The 27,846-nt window shown below is 42.8% G+C and overlaps 1 protein-coding gene across 1 annotated transcript in view; it reads left to right on the plus strand.

The window, feature by feature from the left end:
• Window positions 1-27,846, plus strand: part of LOC124622036 (histone PARylation factor 1) — a 123,605-nt gene that overhangs the window by 21,042 nt on the left and 74,717 nt on the right. Inside the window, exons 2-3 of the mRNA XM_047147594.1 lie at window positions 78-179; window positions 7,038-7,281. Coding sequence (XP_047003550.1) covers window positions 78-179; window positions 7,038-7,281 — 346 coding nt within the window. The remainder of the gene's footprint in view (window positions 1-77; window positions 180-7,037; window positions 7,282-27,846) is intronic.

Consider the following 27,846-nt stretch of genomic DNA (forward strand, 5'->3'; position numbering starts at 1 on the left):
ATCCTTTATTTTGCATTTATCAGTGCAGTTATGTTATAATAAGTGATCTGCTTGCAGTAGTACTGAATTTATTTCAGGATCATCATGGTTTGCAACAAAACAAGAGACATAAAGCAGATAAGCACAACATTGTAAAGCAGAGTCAAGATGAAGTGGCGGCCCATTCTTCCAGCGACCAGGTATGTTCAGAACAAAATTATAAGCAGCTTAGTTTTCATTAGTTTGGGGTGCAGGCTGCAAATGTAAAATTATCTGTGTCTGAAAATAAAGTGTTGGTGTCGGGTGGGGGGAGGGGGGGGGGGGGGGAATTGAGAAGTGAATTAAATTTATTTTGTATAGTAAACAAAGTTCTGGCAGAATGTAAATACTTCAGGAGTGAAGGCACACAAGAAAGAATGAGAACTTCATTAGCTTTTGGAGGAAATCCTTCCATGAGCTAGAACACAAATGCATGCATGGATACATAGCCCCCCGACACACACACACACACACACACACACACACACACACACACACACACACACACACACACACGTCCCCCCAGGGGGTCCACAACTCTTTTGTGGATACGTGCGTAGCGAGCAAGGGACCCCGAGCTAATGTGGCCCTCCTTCCTTTCCGGGCTGCATACCGTACTTTTCCTCATCCTTCCGTATCCCCCATCTTCGCCCCCCCTCCCCTCACCTCTGGCTCTTTCCTTCCCTTTCTCCCCCTCTGGGAGTATGGTTTGTGCCTACGTCCGGAGACGGACGCTCGTAAATGTAACGCATTCTTCGCCTTCTCTGCTTGTATGTCTTTATCCATCCTTTGTCCTTCTCTTTTCCTTACCTCTTCTCTTTATCCTTTTCTCCGCTGTGGCGTTTGAGACCTCTCTTCTTTCCTTTCCCTTTCTTTGTTTTTCCCTTTCTCTTTCTTTCTCCCTGTGCGTGTCTGATGGCTGACCCACGCATTTTTGTGCGTAGCCGGTGACGGGGTAACGCGGAATTCTCTACCCGGGTAGACAGGTAGGACACGTACGTACCCCCTGGTAACGGCCAGGCCCAGTGAGGGGTGATTACCCGAGCTGATACCTTCCGAAAGTGCCGATTGGTCCCTCCGTCCGTTTGTCGGGAGGTGTGACCTGAGGTGTGAACAACCACCTAAGGCGGGAGTGCCCTCAGAGAGGGCCCCCACAAGGGAGGAGCGTGCCATCAGAGACGCCAGTAATCATGGGGGATTCTTCCGCAATGGTTTCCTCACCTTCCACTATGTCTGCTCACAAGCGTAAGTTCACTGAGTCTCAGCCACAGACAGTTCTTCCATCGTTGCCACAGTTCCTTGTTGTTTCTCGGTCTGACGAAGGTCACAACTTCTCCACGGTCAACCCTTTCATTATTCAGAAAGGTGTCGACGCAATTGCAGGTCCTGTAAAGTCTTGTTCCAGATCACGGAATGGCACCTTGTTGTTAGAAACAGTCAGTGCCCTCCAGGCACAAAAATTGTGGCGTACTTCACTGCTCCACACCTTCCCTGTCCGGGTTGAAGCGCACCGCACTTTAAATTCCTCGCGTGGAGTCGTTTATACGCGCTCCCTCGATGGATTGTCTGACGAAGAAATTCAGCACTACCTGTCTGACCAGGGCGTAACGGCTGTTCATAGAGTTATGAAAAGGGTTGACACGAACATCATTCCAACCCGCACTGTCTTACTGACATTTGACAAAGTTCAACTCCCATCGAAAATCAAAGCAGGCTATGAGATAATTTCCGTTCGCCCTTACGTCCCAAACCCTACGCGTTGCTATCGGTGTCAGCGGTTCAATCACACCAGCCAGTCCTGTTCCAATCCGGCCAAATGTGTTACATGTGGCAAGGATGCCCATGAGGGTGCTTGTGCACCTCCATCCCCTCGCTGCATCAACTGTATGGGTGACCACGCTGCTTCCTCTCAAGATTGCCCCGTTTTTAAAGACGAAAAGCTCATCCAGGAAATCAGAGTCAAGGAAAAGGTGTGGACCTTTGCTGCTCAAAAATTATTCGCCAGTCGACAGCCCACCGTGCCTCAGACAGGAAAATACAGCACTGTCCTTGCTTCTCCTCGGCCAACAAAGGAGGTGGCCACGCAGACTTGCGACCTCACCTTTAGTGCCACGCTCGTCAGATCGGCCAGCGCAAAGATCGCCCGTTCAACCTCACCACTTTCGCCTGCCCACTCTATGGCTCACCCTTCATCGGGTTCTGCTAAATCTCGAGCCCAAAAGTCAGACACCAAGATTTCGAAAAAAGAGCATACTCGTGAAGATTTTTTACGCACCCCAACTTCACAACCATCGGTTCCTCCTTCATCTAAACATCATACCTCCAAGAAGGCTACGAAGAAACACAGTTCCTCTCCTTCTCCGCCAAGGCGTGTCCCAACTACAGCACCACCTGGCGGAAATCGCCCTCGGCCATCTTCTGTGTCGCCGAGGCGCACTGCTGGTGGCCGGTCAACTGGCCGATCGTTGGTGGCAGGAGCTGCTCCTGACCAACCTATGGATCAGGATCTTCTGCCTTCGACTGAATGCCATTCCATGCTGTCGGTCGCAAGCTCTGAGCAGTCGATGAGTTGACAGCAACCTTGGTCACATTCCTCCATTTTCTGTTCACCCTATGTCCATTATCCACTGGAATACCCGCGGCATTCGAGCCAATTGGGATGAATTGGCGATCCTCTTACGATCCTACTCGCTGGTCATCTTCTGTCTTCAGGAAACCAAGTTGCGTCCCCATGACCGCTTTGTTTTCCCCCATTTTCAGTCCGTTCGATTTGATCTCCCTCCTGTTGAAGGCACTCCAGCCCATGGAGGACTCGTGATTCTTCTCCATGATACTCTCCATTATCACCCAATCCACTTAAACACTTCCTTCCAAGCTGACGCTGTCCGTCTTTCCCTTTCTGGATATAACTTTTCTCTTTGTACTGTATACATTCCATCGTCCACACCAATGGCACGAGCTGATCTCCTTCATATTCTTGGTCAGCTTCCACCCCCCTATTTGCTGGTTGGGGACTTCAATGCCCACCACCCGCTTTGGGGATCTCCACATCCTTGTCCACGTGGCTCACTATTGGTAGACGTCTTCCACCAAGCGGATCTAGTTTGCCTCAACACTGGGGTCCCTACATTTTTGTCTGCCTCCACGACAAATTTCTCTCACTTGGACCTTTCGGTCGGTACTGTTCCGCTAGCTCGGCACTTTGAATGGTTCGCCCTTGATGATACACACTTGAGTGACCACTTTCCATGTCTCCTTAGACTGCAGCCTCAACTGCCATATATGCGCCCGCGACGCTGGAAGTTTGCCCAAGCCGATTGGACACTTTTTTCGTCTCTAGCGACATTCGATGACCGTCACTTTCCCAGTGTCGACGATGAGGTCACACATATTATCGACGTTATTCTTACAGCTGCGGAACGTTCAATACCACGCACCTCCGAATTGCCCCCGCCTCCTTGGTGGAACGAGGCGTGCCATGACGCAATACGTGAGCGGCGACGTGCTCTTCACGTTTTCCGCCACCATCCTACTTTGGCCAACTGTATCCGCTATAAGCAGTTCCGTGTGCGATGCCGTCGCGTCATCCGCGATAGCAAGAAGGGAAGCTGGAAATTCTTTATTAGCTCATTTAACACCTTCACTCCCTCCTCGGAAGTTTGGAGTCGGCTTCAACGGTTATCAGGCGCGCCTAGTTTCTCCCTGGTCTCTGGGCTCACTGTCGTGCATGATACATTAGTGGACCCCGTCGCAATTTCTAACTCATTGGGTCAGCACTTTGCTGAGATTTCGAGCTCTTCAAATTACCCACCAGCGTTTCTCCCGAAGAAACGTGCAACGGAAGTGCGACCTCTTGCTTTCTCCTCTCAAAATCGCGAAAGCTACAATACTGTTTTCTCCATGTGGGAACTCCAACATGCACTCTCTTCTTCTCGCTCCTCCGCCCCAGGACCAGATGGTATCCACGTCCAAATGTTGCTGCATTTACCAACCCATAGTCTGCGGTACCCTCTTCGCCTTTATAATCGAATTTGGACTGACAGTACTTTTCCCAGATGATGGCGGGAAGCTATCGTTGTTCCTGTTCCGAAACCTGGAAAGGACAAACATCTCCCCTCTAGCTATCGCCCCATTTCTCTCATGAGTAATGTATGTAAGGTTTTGGAGCGTATGGTGAATTGCCGTTTAGCTTGGTGGCTGGAGTCCCGAAGTCTTTTAACACCTGCCCAATGCGGATTCCGAAAGCATCATTCTGCAGTTGACCACCTTGTTGCTCTCTCCACTTATATCATGAACAATTTTCTCCAGAAACGCCAAACAGTAGCTATATTTTTTGATCTGGAGAGAGCATACGATACCTGTTGGAGGACAGGCATCCTCCGCACACTGTTCTCTTGGGGCTTTCGAGGTCGGCTGCCCCTTTTTCTTCGCGAATTTATGGTAAAGCGCACATTTAGAGTGCGGGTGAACACTACTCTCTCCCGTACTTTCTCCCAAGAAAACGGGGTACCCCAGGGCTCCGTGCTGAGTGTTGTACTGTTTGCCATTGCCATAAATCCAATTATGGATTGTCTCCTTCCTGATGTCACGGGCTCCCTCTTTGTGGACGATTTTGCGATCTACTACAGCTCTCAACGGACCAGCCTTCTTGAACGACGTCTTCAAGGATGTCTCGATCGCCTCCACTCTTGGAGCATCGAAACCGGCTTCTGTTTTTCTCCCAGTAAGACCGTTTGTGTTAATTTTTGGCGACGTAAGGCATTTCTTCCGCCCTCCTTACATCTAGGTCCTGTCAACCTTTCGTTTTCAGACGTCGCTAAATTCTTGTGTCTTATGTTTGACAGAAAACTATGCTGGTCCTCCCATGTTTCCTATCTTTCGGCTCGCTGTCTGCGATCCCTCAACACCCTCCATGTCCTGAATGGTACCTCCTGGGGAGCGGACCGAGTGGTCCTTCTCCGCCTCTATCGCGCCTTAGTGCGCTTGAAATTGGACTATGGAAGCATAGTTTACTCCTCTGCTCGGCCGTCTATTCTTCGGCATCTCGACTCTATCCACCACCGTGGATTACGTTTAGTGTCTGGAGCTTTTTACACCAGCCCTGTGGAAAGCCTTTATGCTGCGACTGCTGAACCTCTGCTGTCCAATCAGCGAGCAGTCCTTCTGAGTCGTTATGCTAGCCATCTGTCTTCCATGCCTGCTAATCCAGCCCAAGACATTTTTTTCGACACCTCCTTTGATGTAGGGTATGCAGGCCGCCCCTCCTCCCTACTACCACCGGGAGTCCGCTTCCGTCAACTGCTCCATTCTCTTTCCTTCCGCTTTCCTAAAACCTTCTTGACAACTTGGGGTACAGCACCGCCTTGGTTCCGTCCCCGGATCTGCCTGCTCCGTGACCTTTGTCAGTTTCCCAAGGATGGTACCCCTTCACTTGCTTATCGTCGGGCATTTTCTGCTCTATGTGCACAAATGACGGAAGCCACATTTATTTACACTGATGGCTCAAAAACATCGTTTGGTGTAGGGAGTGCCTATATTGTTGGCGACACCCCAAATCAATTTCGGCTTCCCGACCAGTGTTCGGTTTATACTGCGGAGCTTTACGCTGTTCTCCAGGCTGTCCACTACACCCGCCGCCATCAGCGGATACAGTACGTTATCTGCTCAGATTCTCTCAGCTCTCCCCTCAGTCTCCAAGCTCTTTACCCTGTCCACCCTCTGGTCCACCGGATTCAGGACTGTCTGCGCTTGCTCCACCTGGGGGGCGTCTCGGTGGCGTTCCTCTGGCTCCCGGGACACGTAGGTATCTGTGGAAATGAGGCGGCCGATATAGTGGCCAAGGTTGCAGTCTCTCTTCTTCGGCCAGCTATTCAATCGATTCCCTTTGCCGATCTACGGAGCGTTTTATGTCGTTGTGTTGTTCTTTTATGGCACGCACATTGGTCGACACTTCCCCATAATAAATTGCGGGACGTGAAAGCTCTTCCTTGTGCTTGGACCTCTTCCTCCCGAACGCGTCATCGGAAGGAGGTAATTTTAACTCGACTCCGGATAGGGCACTGTCTTTTTAGCCATCGACATCTTTTAAGCGGCGATCCTCCCCCACTCTGTCCCCACTGCTCTCAGATGTGGACTGTAAGACACCTTTTAATTGAGTGCCCCTATTTTACTCCGTTACGCGCCCGTCTACAGCTGTCGCCTGATATATCGTCAATTTTAGCAGATGACACACGCTCGGCCGATCGCGTTCTCGAGTTTATTAGTGCCAGTGAAATGACGTCAGTCATTTGAAGCTTTTTTTTTTTTTTTGGGGGGGGGGGGGGGGGGGGACAACCAACCCCTTTCTGTAGTGGAATTTTAAGCTTTCCTTCTGCTTTTAGTTTCTCCGATTTTTTGAATTTCGTTCCCATTGCTGCTGGTTTCCATCTTCGTTTTTTACTGTTTCCTAAGTAACGGACCGGGCGCTAATGACCATAGCAGTTTTGCGCCCTAAAAAAAAAAAAAAAAAAAAAAAAAAAAAAAAAAACCAGACGTCTACATTATGTAGTGGGACACACAACGCACACAATTAGGCTCTCAAGTGCGTGTGTGGACGTGCGTGCGCACGCGTCCATATGTTTGTGGGTGCACGTGTGTATATATTTGTGTGTGCGCACGTGTGCACTAGGTCATGAAAAGATTTTGTGTGGAAGCTAGCAAAGTTTTAATTCTTTTTCATGTGTGTGTTGACAACTCAACGCTTCTGCTTTTTGGGTAGTGGTCTCCTTTACTCCTTACATCGATTTTGGATATGAAACAAAGCCAGTTCAATGATGTCGACGTTTTGCGTGTTCATTATCAGTAAAATATGAACAGTTTTAAATTTACACTCTTTTAAAAAATATTAAGTATTTGCATGTACCGTGTATTGATGGTGGCTTTGAATATTGTTGGAAAGTTATGTTCTTATTCTGTGTGCTTTCAGTTTGTTAGTCATTCATGTGCTTGACTCCACATAGTAAATTAATGTGATTTTTCAGCCTAGTGGTGGTGAAAATGAAAAAAAAGAGCAACAATCCATGAGCAGTGTTGAAGTTGAAACTGCACATACTCCTCAAGCGCGTATTATTCGCGAAGATGACTCCAGTGAAATGGATGACAAAGGAAGTTCCTCCCCTTGTGATGTAAAAGAATTCATCAAGCAGAAGTTCTTGGTTGAAATGCCTGAAGATTTTTATGAGTTTTGGTTATTTTGTGAACATTTGTCTAACAACAAGCCTCAAGGTGAGACACAGAACTTGTAAGCTTTGACTGTTTGGTAATGTCCATGTTTTGTGCTGTAGTCTTTATGTGACAATGTTTGTAATCTTACGAACTTGATTATTTTTAGGCTTGGTTATTTGGAAAACATTGCCAGCAGGGAATCCATTTAGCTCATATTTACTGTTTACACAACTGGGCCAAATTGACAGTACCTGTATAATAATAATAATAATAATAATAATAATAATAATAAATGTTGAAGGAAAACTTAATTACAATGTGTGTTCTGGTACAGAGGCTTCCAGTATAATGAATTTTTAAAATTATTTTAATGCTTATTATAGTACCATGTCCTCATATTCAATTAGCCTAATTTCATCTGGGCCCCTTTAAAGTTTCTGCAGTTGTTGTTTCCATCTTATCACCTCCTTTTCTGGTTCCATTATCCAGCCATCTTGTTCATCTTAAATCATTGTACTTGTTATTCTGTGTTCCCTAAAGTGACTGTTTATTAGTTCGTGTACAGCAATTATGTTTACCCTGTTTCAATTTTATATCAATCTAATGACATATTTCCTCCTTTCATTCTTCTTTATTTTTTCTAAATTTATTTCGAATGGTTTTCACATTCAGAGTCCTGTCACACTACTGCAACAATGTAGTAGTAGTAGTAGTAGTAGTAGTAGTTGTTGTTGTTGTTGTTGTTGTTGTGGACTTCAGTCCGAAGACTAGTTTGATGCAGCTCTCCATGCTACTTTTTCGTATGCAAGCCTCATCGTCTCTGAATAACTACTGCAGCCTACATCCTTCTGCAACTGCTTACTGTATTCATCTTTTATTTTTCCTTTATGATTTTTACCCCCCACCCGTCTTCCTTCCAGTACTAAATTGGTGATCCTTTGATGTCTTAGAATGTGTCCTACTAACCGATCTCTTCTTCTAGTCAGGTTGTGCCACAAATTAATTTTCTCCTCAATTCTACACAGTACCTCTTCATTAGTTATCTATCCATCAAATCTTCAGTTTTCTTCTGTAACACCACATTTCAAAAGCTTCTATTCTCTTCTTGTCCTAACTGTTTGTTGTCCATGTTTCACTTCGATACGTGACTACACTCCATAAAATAATTTTCAGAAATAACTTCCTAACACTTAAGTCTGTATTTGATGTTAACCAATCTCCCTTCATAAACGCTTTTCTGGCCATTACCAGTCTAAATTTTATATACTCTCTACTTCAGCCATCATCAGTTATTTTGATGATCAAATAACAGAACTCTTCTAATACTTTAAGTGTCTTGTTTCCTACTCTATGACTCTCAGCATCACTTGATTTAATTCGACTACATTCCATTACCCTAATTTTGCTTTTCTTAATGTTAATCTTATATCTTCCTTCCAAGACCCTGTCCATTCTGTTCAGCTGCTCTCCCATGTCCTTTGCTGATGCTGACACAATTACAATGTCAGCAGCAAACCTCAAAAGTTTTTATTTCTTCTCCCCGAATTTTTCTTTGGTTTCTATTATTGTTTGCTCTGAATTACTGAAGTGCCTAAACAAGTCTGCACTTGCAGGGAGAATGATGCCAGCTGCAGGAGATATATAAAAAAACTTGTGTACTTTGGTTACTTTCATTACGTGGAATGGGATCATATTCTGGGGTAACTCATCAAACTGAATGAAAGTTTTTAGCATGCAAAAATATGTAATAAGACTCATTTGTGGTGTAAATTTAAGAAAATCAAGTAGAAACGTGTTCAAGGAACTTGGTATCCTAACTGCTGCTTGTCAGTATATGACAGTTGTTCCAAGCAATATGGCTCTATTTCCAATAGCTTAATACATAGTATCAGTCCTAAGATTAAGAAAAATCTACCTAAAGACCTAAAATCACTTACTTTGGTCCAAACAGGGGTCCAATATTCAGGTAAACACAATTTTCAATAAATTGCCAGCAACCATTAAAAACTAGTTTCAGATAAAGCACAGTTTAAACAGAGTTTAAAAGACAGCTCCTTCTACACCATAGAAGAATATCTTAACAGAGATTGTTAGACCAGCTTAAGTAACAATGTTTGTTAGCTTTCAGTTTTGACAGCATTTGGTCAATACAGTAAAAAATAGATATTTTGTGTTTGATAACTTTATTAAAAGTGCATAACTATGTTTCATTCTGACAATGTATTCATTCTGGAAATATTAGCAGTTCCAGTTTACTGTAATGTATTCACACATTTTGACAACCTCCTGACAAATTATCGGGGTAGTGAGTATTATATTCAAATGTTTTATGCTTTTTGTGTTGTATTTTCTGACTTGTTCCACACCCATGAGAATCATCTCATTTTTGGGTCTGTGGATCAAAAACTGACACTAACCCAGTCCAATCTAATCTAATCCAAATGTACAGACTGAATAAGACTGGGGATAGCCTACAACCCTGTCTTACTCCTTTCTCAATGACTGCTTCACTTTCATGTCCCTCGACTATATAAATGACGTCAGGTCTCCATACAACTTGTAAATAGCCTTTTGCTTCTTATATTTTGCACCTGCTACCTACATAATTTTGCCTTTCCTCAACGTATCTTCTAAGATAAGTTGTAGGCCCAGTATTGCCCCATACGTTCCAATGGCCTTGCCACAACGGTAACACCAGTTCCTGTAAGATCACCAGATTTAAGTACTTTCAGGCTTGGCTAGTACTTGGATGGGTGACTGTCCGGTCTGCCAAGTGCTGTTGGCAAGCGGGGTGCACTCAGCCCTTGTGAGGCCAATTAAGGAGCTAGTTGATGGGGAAGTAGCGGCTCCGGTCATGAAAACTGACATGGCCGGGAGAGCAGAGGCCCTCCATACCTGCATCCAGTGATGCCTGTGAGCTGAGGATGACACAATGGCCGGTTGGTACTGTTGGCCTTCATGGGCTTTTCAGCTGAAGGTTTTTTTTTATTTTGCAACCATGACCTATTAAACTGATAGTTCGTCAATTTTCACAGCTGTCAGTACCTACTTCCTTTGTAATTTGAATTATATTCTTCTTGTGAAGTCTGAGGATATTTTGCCTGTCTCATAAATCTTGCATGCCAAATGGAAGAGTTTTTTAATGGCTGTCTGTCGCAAGGCTTATCAGTAGTCCTGAAGGAATGTCATCTACTACTGGGGCCCGATCTCGACTGAGGTCTTTCGTTGCTGTACCAAATTATTTTTGCAGTATCATATCTCCCATCACATATTCATCCATGTTCTCTTCCAGTTCTATAATATTGTCTTGAAGTTCATCTCCCCTGTGTAGCCCATCTGTACACTTCTTCCACCTTTCAGCTTCCCCTTCTTTGCTTAAGAATGATTTTCCATCTGAGCTCTTGATATTCACACAGTTACTTCTCTTTTCTCCAAAGGCCTCTTTAACTTTCCTGTAGGTGATATGTATCTTTCCCCAAGTGATATATGCTTTTTAAATCATCATATTTGTCCTCTAGCCATTCCATCTTAGCCATTTTGCACTTCCTGTCAATCTCCTTTTTAAAGTGTTCTTATTCCCTTTTGCCTGCTTCGTTTGATTCATTTTTATATTTTCCTCTTTCATCAGTTAAATTCAATATCTACTGTTATCCAAGGATTTCTACTAATCCTTGTCTTTATACCTAGTTGATCTTCTGCCACCGATGTTATTTCATCTCTCAAAGCTACCCATTTGTCTTCTACTGTATTCCTTGCCCCCCTTCTAGTAAACTGTTGCCTAATGCTCCCTCTGAAACTCTCAACAATCTGTGGTTCTTTCAAGTTACCCAGGTCTCATCTCCGTAATTTCCTACCTTTTTTCAATTTCTTCAGTTTTAATCTACAGTTTGTAACAAATAAATTGTGGCCAGAGTCCACATCTGCCCCTGGAAATGCCTTACAATTTAAAACTATGGTTCCTAAAATTCTGTCTTACCATTATAGAAACCAGTCTGAAACCTTCCAGTGTTTGTAGGTCTCTCACATATTTACAGCCTTCTTTCATAATTCTTAAATCAAGTGGTAGCAATGATTAAATTATGCTCCATGCAAAATTTTACTGGGTGGCTTCCTCTTTCATTCCTTTCCCCTTATCCCTTATTCTCCTACTACTGTTCCTTATCTCTTTTTCCTGCTACTGAATTCCATTCTCATATCACAATTAAATTTTCGTATCCCTTTACTATCTGAATAATTCCCTATATCTTGGCATATATCCTTTCAATCTCTTCATCTGCAGAGCTACATGACATATAAACGTGTACTACTGTGGAGGATGTGGGCTTTGTGTCTATCTTGGCTACAATAATTGTTCACTGTGCTGTTAATACTAGCTTACCTGCATTCCTGTTTTCTTTTTCATTACTAATCTACTCCTGCATTATCCCTATTTGATTTTTTATTTATAATAATCGATTCACCTGACCAGGAGCCATGTTTTCCTGCCACTGAACTTCACTAATTCACACTGTATCTAACTTCAACCTATCCATTTCCCTTTTAAAATTTTTTAACTACCGGACTGATTAAGTGAGATAACATTCCATGCTCCAGTCCATAGAAGGCTAGTTTTATGTCTCTTGTTGACGATGTCCTCCTGCATTAAGTCCCGCTTGGATATCTGAAGGGGGAACTATTTTACCTCTGGTATATTTTATCCAAGAGGGTGCCATGATCATTTAACCATATAATAGAGCTTCTGGCCATCGGAAAAATTAAGGCTTTAGTTTCCCCTCACTTTCAGCCACTCGCAATACCAGCACAGCAAGGCTGTTTTGGTGATGTTGCAAGGCCAGATCTCTCAATCATCCAGACTGTTGCTCCTGCAGGTACTGAAAAGACTGCTATCCCTCTTCAGGAACCACACATTTGTCTGGTCTCTCAACAGAAACCCCTGTGTTGTGGTTGCACCTATTGTATGGCTATCTGTTTTGCTGAAGCGCATGAGACACCCTACCAATGGCAAGGTCCATGGTTCATGGTAGGAGGATGGGGTGAGGGACAGGATAATAGGTTGGTAATAAACATTGCTCATGTTGGGATGTTGTAATTGAATATTACTAATAATTCAGCCCCAATATACATGGTAGCAAAGAAAGTGTTTGCTGTTAAGGTTCATTGATATGGGTGGCAAATTGCACTTTAGTACCATCAAATTACCCATTTACTTGTAGGGTGGCACTGTAATAGTAATGTATCAACAGAATAAGAAATAACTAGTAACATTTATTAAGAGTATGTCACAAAACCTTACTTAACTTTCGTAACAGTTTGGTGTGTGGCACTTTATGTCGTATACCTGATACAGTGTACTTAGGATTTGTCTTTGCAGTCTATAGTATTGCCACTATCAGTGAAAGTAATTAGGCAGACATTGATTGTTATGTAAATTGTGAAGTCCTCAGAACATAACTTGTGGAACTGTGCTCCATAGCACATTTGCAGGAATTGTACTGAACTGTACTGTCTGACTGCAGCATCAGAATTGTCAAGATCCCTGTGGGGTCTTGTTTTGTCTGCTTGTTGGTGGGAGAATTTCCATCTCTACCAGTACTAGGTGGAAGCAGTGTTGTCCCCAGTTGACAGGACTCAGTTTGGAGGCTGGAAACACTACTTGCAGAGGCATACGAAATGTTGATGGATGTGATGGCAGAAGCAGAAAGTGGTCCCTAAAAGTGAGTGCCTTCTGGCAGCTGCTGCTTGGAACTGAGAAGTGCCAGGTGAGTGATGGTGCCTCTGTGGTGGCAACATCTTACAGTATTACTGTGTACCTTTCAGCCATGTACACAGCATCCCACCCCTGGCATGGGATGAGCGGGGGAGGGGGGGGGGGGAGCTGACAAAGCCAGTTGGCTTCATTATCATTCTACTTCTTTGCTTTCCAGTGTGCATGGTTATGGGTGTTCATTGCTGGCTGGTGCAGCTGGGCTCCACTGTTGGAGGTAACATCTGCCAGCTGTACCGGCTGGTCCTTCAGGCTTACAGGTCTTCTGATTATGTGAAAGAAAATAGCCTAGGAGTTCTGCCTAAATGCAGGTGAACTCAGTGCATCCGATTTGATTTTTATGGCAAGTTGCCCTATTCTGAATGTACCAGAATGACACCTTTGTACACTACAAGTGGATGCCTCATATTCCAGTAGGATTTAATCACTGTTTGATTAAGTAACTTCTTATCCTGAGGCCATTCCATTTGAATACACTGTTTAATTTAAGTCAAAACAGGGTATGCATGCACAAGTTTAGCAGTTAAATTAGAACTGACTGAGAGATTTTCCACACAGTCTTGACTACTGATATCTATATGAAAACAGACTCCACTAGTGAATCAAACTTTTTGTTTTGCACTGTTGTCAGACATGAAAACAAATCTGTGTTTGTGTGATGTGCGGTGGACCCAAATATAATTCCAGAGCCATAACTTGACAGAAATAGCTCCCATTGCTGCTAACATTAAGCTGTCTGCTTGGGAACAGTGTTGTTCATTCCAAAGATAGTTACTAAAGGTTTATGGTCTATGAGGAGGATAAATTTATGTCTGTAAATGTAATCATGAAATTTCTTGGCTGCAGATATAATTACAAGATCCACCTCCTCGATGTGACTATAATTTCTTTGTACCACTGTCAGAGTCTTTTAAAGCAAATGCAATAGGTTGTTCAAAAGCACATGTTGATGCAGCAGGACAGCGCTTATGCCGTAGTCTCCAACATCTGCAGTGATTGGAGATTTTTCTCAGATTGTATGTAGTAAGACAATTAGCATAAAACAAACACTGTTTTAATTTGTTAAAAGTGCAGTGGCATTCACTGCTCCAGTTTGTAATCTCCCCTCTCCTTCTTTCTTCCATCTATTGTCCACACCAAACAATGCCCAGTCCAAGTAATTAATAAGCAAAATATTTATCGAGATTTTGAGAGGAGTGAAGATTACAATAAACTTTCAAGTTTACTTAGCTTGTTGTGTTAACATGGCTCCAGTTCTTCTTGTCTAGGGGTCTGATTCTTGAAGCTGAAAATCTCACATCAGGTCCTCATGATTGGTGTGGACTAAATGAATTGGAAGATTGTTGCTGCATAATGTTTTTTTTTTTTATTTTTTTTTTTTTTTACATAAATATATTTTCTCGCATTTGAGTATATCATACATTCTTTTGACTCTTCACATTAACAAAGCTGAAATCACATTGTTTGCACCTATTCTACAAAATTATGTCCGAGCACATCAGAGGCAAGATTACAACTCCCCAACTATGTGGAAAAAAATACTCCAAATGGTTTACAATTTTTCTTAACAAATGAATTCTACTATGTTTCGTTACATTGTTAATTTAAATTATTATTTCATAAATGAATCCAGAAATAAACGTAGTAAATAGTACAGGATTGTGTAATTAATAATAGAAATTTTTAAGTGTGCAAATATTTCATAATTTCAAATTTTCTAAAAAAAATAATTTTAACTGTACATTCAGAACTAGTACTTATCGATTATAACATTGAAACCAAAATATTTTATAAAGTAATTCCTTTTCATAAATTTTAGCTTGAAATATAACATACTGTACATAAAATTACATGAAAGTTTTCAGAAAAGCAACTGAGATAATATTGACCTGTCCAAAATTCAAAAAATACCATTGGTATCGACAACTACTGTAATGAAAAGTAATGCTACAGGAGTTGGTGCGCTTCACTGCTGGAAGCTGCAGTAGTTTCTTTGTCCTAATGTGGAATGTAATTGCAGGAAGCCCTTGGGATCTGGAAGGTCCGTAATGGCATCAATATGTTGCAGCGTCTGCTTGATACCATGTGCAGACAATGTGTCCCTAAGTATTGTAATTCACATGGAAAGAAGATTTGTCACTTGTAGAATTTGGAAAACAGACTCCTAATTATGTAAAGTGATGCTTTGGACAAATCTGTCATCCAAGTAATTAACAGTGTTTGGAAGTTCCCAAATTAATTGTTCTAAATACCTCTGAAACAAAATTCGTGTACTGGCTACTCCAAAAAGTAATCTTGTGTAACGGTAGATATGAAATGGAATATTTGTCAATATACTTCTCTGTGTGTCTTCTACCAAAGGAATTTTGAAATATACTTCTTTAAGATCTAGTTTGGAAAATCACACATCACAGGCTACTTTTGACATTAGTTCCACGAGCTTGGGAACAGTATACGAGTCAATAATAAAATGAACATTAACTGTCTCTTTGAAATATCTGCAAATGCTTAGTGAGCCATTCTGAGTCTGTACAACTGTCGTTGCCCATTGGCTACTGGTTGAGGCTTTTGTAATCTCATTCTGTTCAAGACAGTTGAGTTCTTGTTTTTCTTTCTTTTAACACAAATGGAATGTTATATGATTTAAAAAATTTTTGTACCACATTTGGCTTCAGCGTAATGTTTGCCTGCTGAGCTTTAATATTGCCTGTTGCTTCAGAAAAAAAATCATCATATTCTATTCAGTATCTCAGGTTGAATTTGATGTATTCCTTTGTGAATGGTGAAGCCCAAAGCATTGAAGAGATCTAGCCCCAGTAAATTCTTTGCATTATTTGAATTTACCTCTACAAATGTAGCTTGTTTCATAAACCACTTATACACATCTGTTGAAAATTTTTCTTTTACTTGACTGCATGTAGATTAACTATTGAAATTCACAACCCCATGTCAATATTGATCGGCACTTTGTTAATATGAAGACAATAACTTGGTATCAACAGACAAGATGGCATCCACTTGACAATTTGTCTGTGAAAGGTTTTGAATTCCCACCTGTTTATTATGAACATTACCCTTTTTTTTTTTTTTTTTTTTTTTTTTTTTTTTTTTTTTTTTTTTTTTTTTTTTTTGCACACCTCAGCCCTATGTCTGGTCCTTTCACAATTATTACAGTACATGTTCAGACAGAAACAGTTACTTCTTTTGTGGCTTACACTGCAGGCTGAACAAGATTGTTACTTAGTACTTTAAAACTTATTGACTGTTTCAATTGAGTAATCAGTGCATCCTGTGTTTTCCCTGTGCCCGTTGCTTGGTTGCGTCAGCTGCTGAAATATACTGAATACATCTGCATCGTTGCACTGTGTTGCTATAGCAAATACACGTGTTTGATCATATCCCCAAATCAATGGCAGGCAGTCTTGTAAAAATGGGTTTGTTTGAACAAGTAGGTCCTTGCTTAGTGTATTGTCAAGGGAGTGCATGATAGCACATTGTGAATTAGTTAATATGCTCAAGCTGTCTTACATTGATCATTTTGACAAAGAAATGTACAGTCCCTTGTCAGGCCATGTAATTGAGTAATCCTCTCTTTATAGCTTTGATTTGACTTCTTGAAACATTGAAAAAAAATCTCTGTCTGGCAGCAGTAACAGGGATTTGAGAGTGAAAATATTTCTTGAGTGTTTCTTTAGTCTCATACAGGAGAGAACCAGTTTCATGAGTAGGTGGCAATATCTGAAGTAACTGGAAAACTGTGGTGCCTGAAAATTGATACCTGATGCATTAGATATAATGTGGAAAACTGTGGTGCCTGCATAAGCCAATAAGAAGGACCTATTCTTTGATACCTGATGCATTATGTAGTGCTGCCCCAGATGTTGTATGTAGTTGTTCCAGGCCTTCCAGTTGAATGCTGGAAAGGTGGTGACAGGATCATCTTGAATTGCAGTGGTTGTTTTTCATCTCTGTCCCTGCCTTCTAAAAGTCTGGCCAAGCACCTCTGAGCTGCTGAAGTTGTAGTAAATGTAGCATGGGCCATAGAATAGCAAGTTCTGGTTAGGCCAAGTCCAAAAAGTATGCTCGGAACATTTTAGAAAATTCACAAAAGTCTTCTCAGAAAGGAAATGAATTAGCAGTTCTAGGATCTAATATGCACAGGCTAATAAGCCATAGAATGTTGGTAAAAAAACTCAAAGTAATGAATTATGCTTTCAAAGAAAAATTTTGGATAATAAAATTTCTTCTTAGTTCCCGAATGAATTTTTTCTCCAGTGTTGTTTCCATTTGCTGATCACCTTTGTTGACAGTAATACTGTGGGTCTGCACTGTCGTGTTGTCAGTGTTGGAAACTGGTTGAAATTTGTGATCAATTTCCAGTTTTTCTTGTCACCATTGTTGGGAAATGCCAAAATTTTTGTTAAAAGCTTGTAAACTTTTACCTCATCACCGAATTTTGACAGCTGATGAAAAATTACAGATAATCATTAATCTTTTCCTTGTCAACAAATGTTGGGATGTTGTGACCGAGTGCTACTATTATTCAGCCCTAACATCCACAGTAGCAAAAATCTTGTTTACTGCTATAGTTCATTAATATGAGTGGCAGACTGCACTCTAGTTACTATAAAATTATACACTTGCTTTACGGGTGGCACTAGAACAGAAATGTACGAACACAATGAAAAATAACTAATGACATTTATTAAGAGTATGTTACAAAACTTATCTTTTGTAGCAGTTTGATGCATGACCCTTGATGTCCTATACCCAAGACAATGAAATTTAAATAACTTGACAGTCTATAATATAGTCATGATGAATGAAAATAATTAGACAGATACTCATTTGTATCTGTTTACCATGTAAATAGTGACTGCTAAGTTGGAATGTAGTCTTCAGAACAGAACTTGTGGAACTGTGCTCTGTAGCATAATTGAAGTAGGAGTAATGAGAAGGCTGTAGTCACATAACAGTACTGTCTGACTGCAGGATTGGAACTGACAGAATGTCTGCGGCACATTGTTTTTCTGCCTGTCGGTCGAAGGATTTCCACCTCTGCCAGTATTAGGTAGGAACAGTGTTGTCCCTGGTTGACAGCGTTCTCTTTGGAGGCTGGAAACACTATTGATGGACGAATACGACTTGCTGATGAACATGGCGGCAGAAGCAGTAAGTGCTCCCAAATAGTGAGTGCCACCTGGAGGCTGCTGCTCAGAACTGAGAGGCATCAGGCAAGTGGTTGTGCCTTTGTGGCATCCTCTCATAGTATTGTTCTGTATCACTTAAGCCACATGTACAACAGATTGTAAGCTTTTCTGTTTGTTTGCACTAGCAGCTTTATTTTTAAAATCTAGTCAAGTTTACTGAAAGCATTCCAGGCCATTTTACTCATTCTTTCCTCTTAATTTGGTGTGCATCCAACTGTTGTGTTCAACGTCATTAGCATACATAAACTTATCAACTATGACTTAATTCCTAATTTGCGCTGTTTGTTGGGTACGCTCTCTGGCGGACATTAATATGGACATAGATGAGCTGGTATGGGTCTTGCGGCAGGCTGTCGCAGGTGGCGTGCAAGCAGTCACAGATGGTGCATACAGTGTGTTGTATGGTGCAGAATCACTGACCCATGCGTCCACTTGTCGGCAGCAGTAGGCTGGACCCATCAGTTCTTATGTTGACTTTGTTCAGATCGGACCTGACCTTCGTATTGTGCTATTCTCTTGGTGCTTTTGCTAGTTGTGTAGTCATTTGTGCTGGTCACATTTTGTGCTTTTCACTGTGCCCATCTCTATCTTGTGTTTGGACACTCTGCTCCCCCTTAGACTAAATTGCACATTGAGTTTGTTTTCCTCCTCAGGAGTCCAGTTCCCTTGTTTTCATAGTGGAGACAACATTTGTGCCAACAGGACATTTGTGCCAACAGGACAGTTTAATGGCGCTGTTGTGCTGAGCCAAGCAGATACAAAAGTCTGTTTTTCATTAGTTTGATAATGTAAGATTTTGTTCTTACAATAATCCTCTTTGAGATGTCAGAGGACTTGGAAGAGCATTAGAATAGAATGGATAGATGAATGAGATTTCCACTCTGCAGCGGAGTGTGCACTGATATGAAAGTTCTTGGCAGATTAAAACTGTGTGCCGGACTGAGACTGGAACTCGAGTTCAAGTCTCGATCCGGCACACAGTTTTGATCTGCCAGGAAGTTTCAGAATGGATAGATATTTATCTAGCGTGTAGCCTGGCATGGAAATGAAACGTGGACATTAAACAATTCAGACAAAAAGAGAATAAAAGCTTCTGAAATCTGTTGCTACAGAAGAATGCAGAAGATTAGATGATTAGATGAAGTAATTGTTGACGATGTACTGAAACAAATAGTAGAGACAAGAAATTTGTTACAAAATCTGGCTAAAAGATGGCATTTGTTGATAGGACACATCCTAAGGCAAAAAGGAATCGTCAGTATGGTAAGCCTACTTTCAAACTTGCGTCATTGAGTTAACTGAATTATTGCTGCGGTTTGTCTGCACTATAGGCATTTAATTCAATGCCATAAGTAAATTGTAGATGGTGCCGGTATGTTCCAATAATAGAAATGAGGACAGAGTTTTAAGTGTTTAAAAATGAACACTAGATGGCTCTCTTGAGATGTGCTGTTACTGTGGAACTCTGAAATTGGCAAGTAGTTGGTTTACTTTTGTCTACATTTAGTATTTAAAGGAACAGCATTGTGAAAAAAAATCTCATGAAGGTTTTTTTTGTTTTGTTGGATGATTTTATATTATCTTTTGTAGAGGCATAGATGAATAAGAAAAGCTTTAAGCCTGTTCAGGAAAGCCTGTTTACAATTGGTTTCCAGGATTACAACATGGTTTTACGTCTGTTGAAGATAAATTTCGAAAGGCTGATCAAAATTGTTATCGTTGTAACCAAGTTGCTTCTTGTGAACTCTGCATCGGTCACCAATAGTTGGTGATGACGCAACCAGCCATATTTACTTTGTAAAATGTTTTATTTTAGTGCCATAACTAGTTTCGGGCTACCAAGCCCATCTTACAGAGATGTTTTAATTAGCAGCATGTTGTCTGCTCCTACACTGCACAAGGATATTTGAATGTGTAGTGCCACTTTATAAGTTGTTTCATTAATAAAAACGTGTTAAAGTGCTTACATTTTTTTTATATGTGGTGTGGAATAGTTGTATTCACTTACGTAAGTTCCAATACATGGCGATTTGTTTTGTTGTCAACTGTTTCACATTATATCTAAAGAAATGTAAGCATCTTAGCATGTTTTTATTAATAAAACAAAGCATAAAGTGCCACTAAATATTCAGATATTCGTGTGCAGGATAGGAGCAGACTATATGCTGTTGATCAAAACAAAACCATCAATGTTGTGTACAACATAATTTTAAGGGGATCAGCATGTGACTATCAGTGTAATAGAGAAAGACTGCAGTACATGAAATTTGCATTAATATTCAGATGTGAAAAACATCTTATCCCAATGGATATCACTCAATTTGACCAAAGCTCAGAAACAGTTATGTGTCTGTCAGTGTGAAGAAATGTTCATGAAATTCAACTGGGTGAACACAAAATCCATTTACATCATCATAACAGGAGACATACTTGTACAGCTTGAAATAAAGCATAACCATCTGTTTGTTCTGAGGTTAACCAAAATCAACAAACGCAATTGTTATGTGGAACACTTCCAAGAAATTGATCGCTTGTGTACGAGATTACAGTGAACATGTCGTGGCCACTGTTTTAGAGAGTCGAATAACAGTTAACGCAGAATGTTATGTATCTATTTTTTTGCCACAAGCAATTGATGAAATAAGAAAACAACCAAAAATGCTGCATAACTTTTCATCATGATAATTTTAGCTGTAATACCATACATTAAACAGTTGACTGAGAGGGGAAAACAACAAATTAATGTCTTCTTACTCGGGAACACCTGATTTATTTCTAATTGATGTATCTTCACTCATAGTACTCGTGATTTCAGAGAGCGCACTTCCATATAGTGCTGTGATGAGTCGTCAAAGAAACAGCATTATTTAAACAATCACAAATGAGTGTTCAGCCTATACTTTACACTGTGTTACTGTTGCCCAGTCAACGTGTTCAGTGCTATGCACAACCTGTATCTTGCGTGTTGCTCTATAAAGTACCATGTTCCATAAATCATGTTTGTTCTTGCTATAGCAAACTTGATGACAAGTGAGGGTTACGTTTTCCCCACGCGTTGGTGTCAGTGCTTCGTCACCTGACAAACATCTTGATGAAAGAAATACTCCAACATCTCAGTGCCCAGCAGCAAGCTTTCGCAGAGCAACAGCAGGTTCTCACCACGGCTCTCAGTCAAGAGGCATCTGCGTATTCACGTCACACTACTCTCTGATCAGTGTAACCATTGCCCTTTCCTGCATATGATGAATTGGCTGAAGACTGAGACTCCTGTGAGACACGGTTATGCCAACATTTCCAGATATTTTGCATGGGCAATTCATACCTGTGTGGGGCTTTCTTTCTTTCATGGCTTTCCCCGCACATGTTTCAGTTGCTGTGCCAACTTCTGCCTTTGCAAGAACCTCCCAGAGTGTCATTTCATGAAATGTAGAAGTTTTTCTCCACGTATTGCTCTGACAGAACACATGTCGTTACAATGCATGTAGAATATTACCATTGTCAGAAATGGCCAAAACGTGGGCTGCAGAATTACACGGGTTGAAAAGTCGTCTAAATTTGTCACTAGTGCCAAACACAAATCCTACGCTGATCACATGGTGCGTGATGTTGTTGTTCGTCTGGCCCTGGACAGGGAAGTCCACAGAAAGATGAAGGGGAAGCCGTTGCAGCAGTACAAGCTCCAACTGAGTGTCACATGGAGCAGTGTCTGTTATGGTCACAGTAGCAACAGGCCACGTGACAGCAGCAGCTGCATACCCCCCTTCCGTCCTTCTTGTACTGCTTTGCTCAACATGAGTGTGCTGCAAGCCCTAAAAATTGGATGGTTTGCAACAAATGTTGAAAGGAAGGCCACATAGCGCCATTGTGTAACTTCTCTTCCAGTGTGGTGAATACAGTAGTACCAATGGACATAAACTGTATCTCTACAATGATTGTTTTCCTGAGCAAATTGTTTATTGTCTTGCGTGTATTTAATAAGCTGCTAAAAATGCAAGTGGTCACAGGAGCTGCAGTGACTTTACTAAACGAACAAACATGCATGGACTTGGGCTCCCTTCCCCTCACAAAGGTTTCACGGAAGTTGATTAGCTACAGTAAACAGCAGATTCCAATTCTATGTGAGTTCTCTGCTCCTGTATCTTACAAATCTGTTGTTTGTCCTCTCACATTCCTTGTTGTGGATCATTCCCATTCTGCAGACATGTTGGGTTAGATCAAGTTCTGACTCAGCAGTTGGAGTCCCTGTGCTCTAAGTTTTCATCTCGGTTTTCCCCTGGGCTGGTTGTGATAAGTTTTCAGGCCCGCATTACCATAAAAGAGTCTGCCCGCCCTCATTTTTTTCAGGTGCAACAGGTGTCTGTCACATTGTGCAACTCTGTCAAGGCCAAATTAAACAGTTTGATGTCTCTCGATGTCATTTGGCCTATTTCTTCCAGCGAGTGGGCCACACTACTGGTTGTCGTTAAGAAGCTGATGGGTAAACGTCGTCTCTGTGGCGACCTCGGTGTCGTGATTACTGCATAGTTAATGATAGATACATACCCTTTGCCCTGCCCTGATGAGTTGCTCGCAAAATTGTCAGGTGGCCTCTACTTTTCCAAGACTGATTTGTTGGAAGCGTACCTCCAGCTCCCCTTGGATGAAGCCACTGTGCACCTTCTCATTGTCAGTACACCTTTCGGTGTATACATATATCAACACTTGCCTTTGGCATCGCTAGTGCACCAGCAATTTTTCAATGTTTTATTTAGAACAGTTGACAGCCTCTGTACACGACTGCTTCAGTTAGCTCGATGATATCATTTTTTCATGTTCTTCCACTGAAGATCACCTTAGCAATCTCCAATCATTGTTTTCCGTTTTGCAGTCTATGGTCTCAAGTGCAATCTTGCCAAACCTCACTTTTTTCAGCCATCAATTGAGTTCCTAGATTTGAGATTTCTTGCACAGGGGTCAGGCTGTTGCCTCACCATGTTGATACAGTTGTGGCTTTGCCTTGGACAACCTACATTACAGAACTGCAGGTGTTTCTAGGTAAAGTTGCTTACTGTCATAAGTTTTACTGGACGCATCCACTGTTGCTCAACCACTGCACACGCTTTTGCATCAAAATGTGCCTTTTTCTGCTCCATAGCATTTGCTATCCTTAAATCTAAGGTTCAGTCTGTCTCGAGACTGGCCACTTTTCAGCCGGGTCATGATCTCGTATTGGCTACAGATGCCTCTCAGCACAGTTTTGGCACAGTAGTGGCACACAAATACTTGGATGGGTCTGAATGACCCATTGTATACACTTCTAAGACTTTTACTCCTGCTCAGCATTGGTATTCTCAGGTTGAAAACGAGGCATCGGAGATTGTGTTCGCCCTAAAGAAATTTCCCGTTTTCTTGTGTGGTTGTAAGTTCCATTTAATCACATGTCATAAGCCATTGGTTGCTTTTTTAACGCATTGACTTTTGTGCTAGACAAGGAATCCCATCATTTGCAGCAGTAGGCTCTTTTCCTCTCTCGTTATCATTATCAGATCTTTTACCAGTCAAAATTGGAACATACCAACACTGATGCCTTATCTTGCCTTCTCATCCGGCTGGACCCGGTGTTTGATCAGCCTGAGTTGCTTTGTTTCTATTTAGATAGTGAGGATCGGAATGCGGTTGATGGTCTTCCCATCATTAGTGCCACAATAGCATCGGCCATCGCCATAGGTCCTGTACTTTAAACCTGCAATCACAGCAACAGGCTGCTCTGCAGGCCCCCACCCCCTCTGGTGTCCGCAGCTGGTCGTCTAGTGGCTAGTGTTGCTGCCCATGAATCACAATGTCCCGGGTTAGATTCCTGTCTGGGTTGGGGATTTTCTCTGCCCATGGCTGGGTGTTTGTGTTGTCCTCATCATATTATCATCATCATCAGTGACAGTGACTAGACTGGACTGTGTAAAAATTGGGACTTTATTATATGGGCGCTGATGACCGCGCAGTTGAGCACCCCCCCCCCCCCCCCCCTCCCTCCCCGGCAGATGCCACAGCACCCACAGGAATGTCTACATGTTGATTTTGCTGGGCCCTTCCTAAATCAGTATTGACCCACTGCAGTGGACGCCTACTCCAAGTTTCCCTATATGATGCATTGTCCGCCCACGTCCATGACGGCCACTATTGCAGCCTTGTCTAATATTTTTGCAATTGAGGATCCTCCATGTACCATGGGTACCGATAACAGTGCCTCCCCCCCCCCCTCGTTTGTTTTTCGAGGGTATGTATCTTTTTGTCAGGCTAGTGGTGTCGCCATCTCGCAGCTCCCCTGGTTCATCCTCAATCTAATGGTGAGGCCGAATGCATGGTTCGGACGTTTAAAGCTCAGATGCGGAACTATGTATCTGGCAGGTCCCGCGAAGCTGCTTTAGACCGTATTTTGAATTATTACTGTTTCACTCCGGTGGGTTGTAAGAGCCCGGTGGAGGTGCTACATGGACACCAACCTCAGACTGCCCTCCAGCTGCTGCATCCGACGTTATCAGCTATGTGACGGTCTTGGTTGGGTGCGCCTGTTTGGGCTCATGGTTTCAGCTATCGGACGAACTGGGTTTCTGCCATCATAGAGCATCACAGAGGCCGGTGCCCGTGCATCATCCAAACTTCTAACGGGCAGATGTCCTGTCACTTCGACCAGCTTTGGCTGCGTGTGGTGGGGCCTGTCCTGGAGAGCCCACCGCCTCCCACGCCTCCACCTCCTCCGACGCCTTTTTGTATGTCACAGATGATCTGGTTCGTGCTGCAGAGGGAATCGCTGCCTGACAGATAGCTGTCTGGGGTTCCTATCTCTGTCCCCAATCGTCAACTACCATCACTAATGCAGTCCCCACTGCTGCTGCTGCTGCTGCTGCTGCCGCTGCTGCCGCTGCCGCCACCAGCTACATTGCTGGGTCCTGTGTTGTTGTCATCTCAGATGCCCCTGTTGACTTCTCCAGCGCCGTTGTTGAACTCAGTGAGGACGTCGCTATGGAGACGCTGTCCCCTGTCCTGTTCTACAGCCTCTCATGAGAGGGGTATGCTGCACCAACCCGCCTCTCATCACTTCTGCCCCTGCTGCCTGGTCCTGCCCACCACATGCTATAGCGGCAGTCATTGTCTGGCAATGAAATGGGCATTGGCATTGTCATTGGTGTTTTTCATGACTCGTAATGCCTGTGCCTTGTGAGATATGTACACCCCCACCCCTTCCCACAGTACCGTACCAGTGCTTTTTCGATGCCAGTGCTTTTTTTCTGTACGATGCATTTTTCTGAGCATAGTGTTTTTCATGTATGTGGGTATGTATGTGTGCATGTATGTATGTATGTATGTATGTACGTATGTATGCAGTTGATGGTCTTCCCATCATTAGTGCCACAATAGCATCGACCATCGCCATAGGTCCTGTACTTCAAACCTGCAATCACAGCAACAGGCTGCTCTGCAGGCCCCTACCCCCTCTGGTGTCCGCAGCTGGTCGTATGTATAAGGACACCCAAAAAGAAACAAGCCAGAGGCATAATTATAGAAACCAGTACCTGTATGTTGGAAGTATTGACCCTGGCTGTTGAGACATTTGTCCCACTGCAATACAAGTGGTGAATGGCTGTCTCATAAAATTTCTGGGACTGCGATGTTAACCAGTTTCACACGTACAGCTGGACATCGTCGTCCGAGGTGAATCGTTTGCCCCTCAGAGCCTTTTTAAGGGGACCAAAAGGGGCTTAATCACAGGGAAGAGGTCCGGACTGTATGGAGTGTGGCTGAGAACCTCCCATTTGAATTTCTGCAGGAGTGCCTTGACTGTGTTGGTGGTATGAAGCTTTATATTGTTGTGGAACAGAATGACCCATGGGTGAGATTGCCTGGTCGTTTTGATTTGATCGCATGGCGTAGGGTGGTCAAGGTTTGCGAGTAATGCTGGGCATTCACTGTTGTCCCGTGCTGCAGAAAGTGAATCAGAATGGGCCAGCTTGGTCAAAGAAGAACGTCAGTATAACCTTTCCTGCCCTCGTGTGGATGCCCTTGGCTTCTTTTGGTGATGGTGACCCTGGATGCTTCCACTGGAGACTTGTCGTTTTGATTCTGGTTCAAAGTGATGACACCATGACTCACCTCCAGGCACCACTTATACAAGGAACGCATTCCCTTCCCAAGCAGAGTGCTGCAGATGAGCAAGACAGTGGGCCATTCGACGTGCTTCCTGGTGTGGTCGAAGACTGTGGGGGCACCCATTGGGCACACACTTTGCACATGTGCATTCATTTCTTCATGATGGTGTGAACACTTCCAATGCTCAATCCAACCATGTCGGCTGTGGCGTTCACTGTAACTTGGTGGTCCTGGGTAATAAGTACATCCACCAGCTGGACAATGTCATCAGTAATGCAGTGTGGTGCTCCAGACCATGAATCATCGGCTAACGACACCCGCCCTTACCTGAAGTGCTTGTGCCACGCCTTGAACCTTGCAAGGGACATGCAGTGTTTGCCGTACACTTGTGACATTCGTTGATGATGTGCCTTTTCTCCTACTCCTTCCACTGTCAGAAAACAAACAACACCTCCTTGCTCTTCTGTTGACGCCTCCATGTCACTGTTTGCAATGTGACTGGCAGTGTTGGACAATCGGTGCATGCTTCTGCTAGCTCTGTATAGTCACGTGACGTGCACATGTGGCCTCTAGTGACGGGCTGTGAACTTCCACACTTTGGTCAGAACCACACCTCGTTACACACGCCACAATATTACCCTCTTGTCACTGGTTTGCGCAAAAAAACCTCGTCGTCTTCATCAGGAACATCTTGATGTTTCCTGCTGCCAGAGTTTGTATCATTGCTTGTGATCACTCTGCATTTCTCTCTTCTCAATCAATGTCAAGACCATAACTAAGATTAGAGGTGCTATCTCAGTGAAACATTTTGCAGCAAATGCTGACCTCTACAACTTCATTGATGGTAGAATCCCAGTAATTTGTGTGAGATTAGGTTTTTGTTTCATCAGTTACAAGGCACATTCAGAAAGTAAGTTTCCCTATTTTTTAAAACAAAGACATCATCATTTAAGTACTGGGAATATTTCACATTTCTTGAAAGCACGGCAGTCACGTGCAGTGTTTGCTTGTGTGTGTATGAAATAACTAGCTTATACCCACGACTTTGTCTGTGTGGGATTGCAACCAATCAAGCAGCTTTCCCCACCCTAAATCACCACCTGTGGCCCTCTTGGCAGGTACAGATACACATTCCACTTGTTTAGTGGAGCGAAATAGCAGTGCATTTTTGTTCTGACCACTGTTTACTGATGACATCACTGGATCCAACCCCAGGCTAGAGTAGGTGGTGGTGGTGGTGGTGGTGGTGGTGGTGGTGGTTGTCTGATCACAGGCAGCACCTACCCCATCAATGGCAGGGCTATTGTTGTGAAAGCAGTCATGTGACCTATGAGGTAAGCTGCAACTACTGTACTTCTTACCCAAGTTGGCATGACAAATAACAAGCTTTCTCTCTGAATGAACCTTACCTACCCTATCAATGGCAGCACTACTGTGAAAGCAGTCACGTGATCTACGAACTAAGCTGCAACTACTGTGCTTGTTGGTATGTTGGCATGACAATCACCAAGCTCTCTGTCCCTATGA

The sequence above is a fragment of the Schistocerca americana genome, chromosome 7 (assembly GCF_021461395.2).
Source record: "Schistocerca americana isolate TAMUIC-IGC-003095 chromosome 7, iqSchAmer2.1, whole genome shotgun sequence".
In the NCBI taxonomy this organism is placed as follows: Eukaryota; Metazoa; Arthropoda; class Insecta; order Orthoptera; family Acrididae; genus Schistocerca; species Schistocerca americana.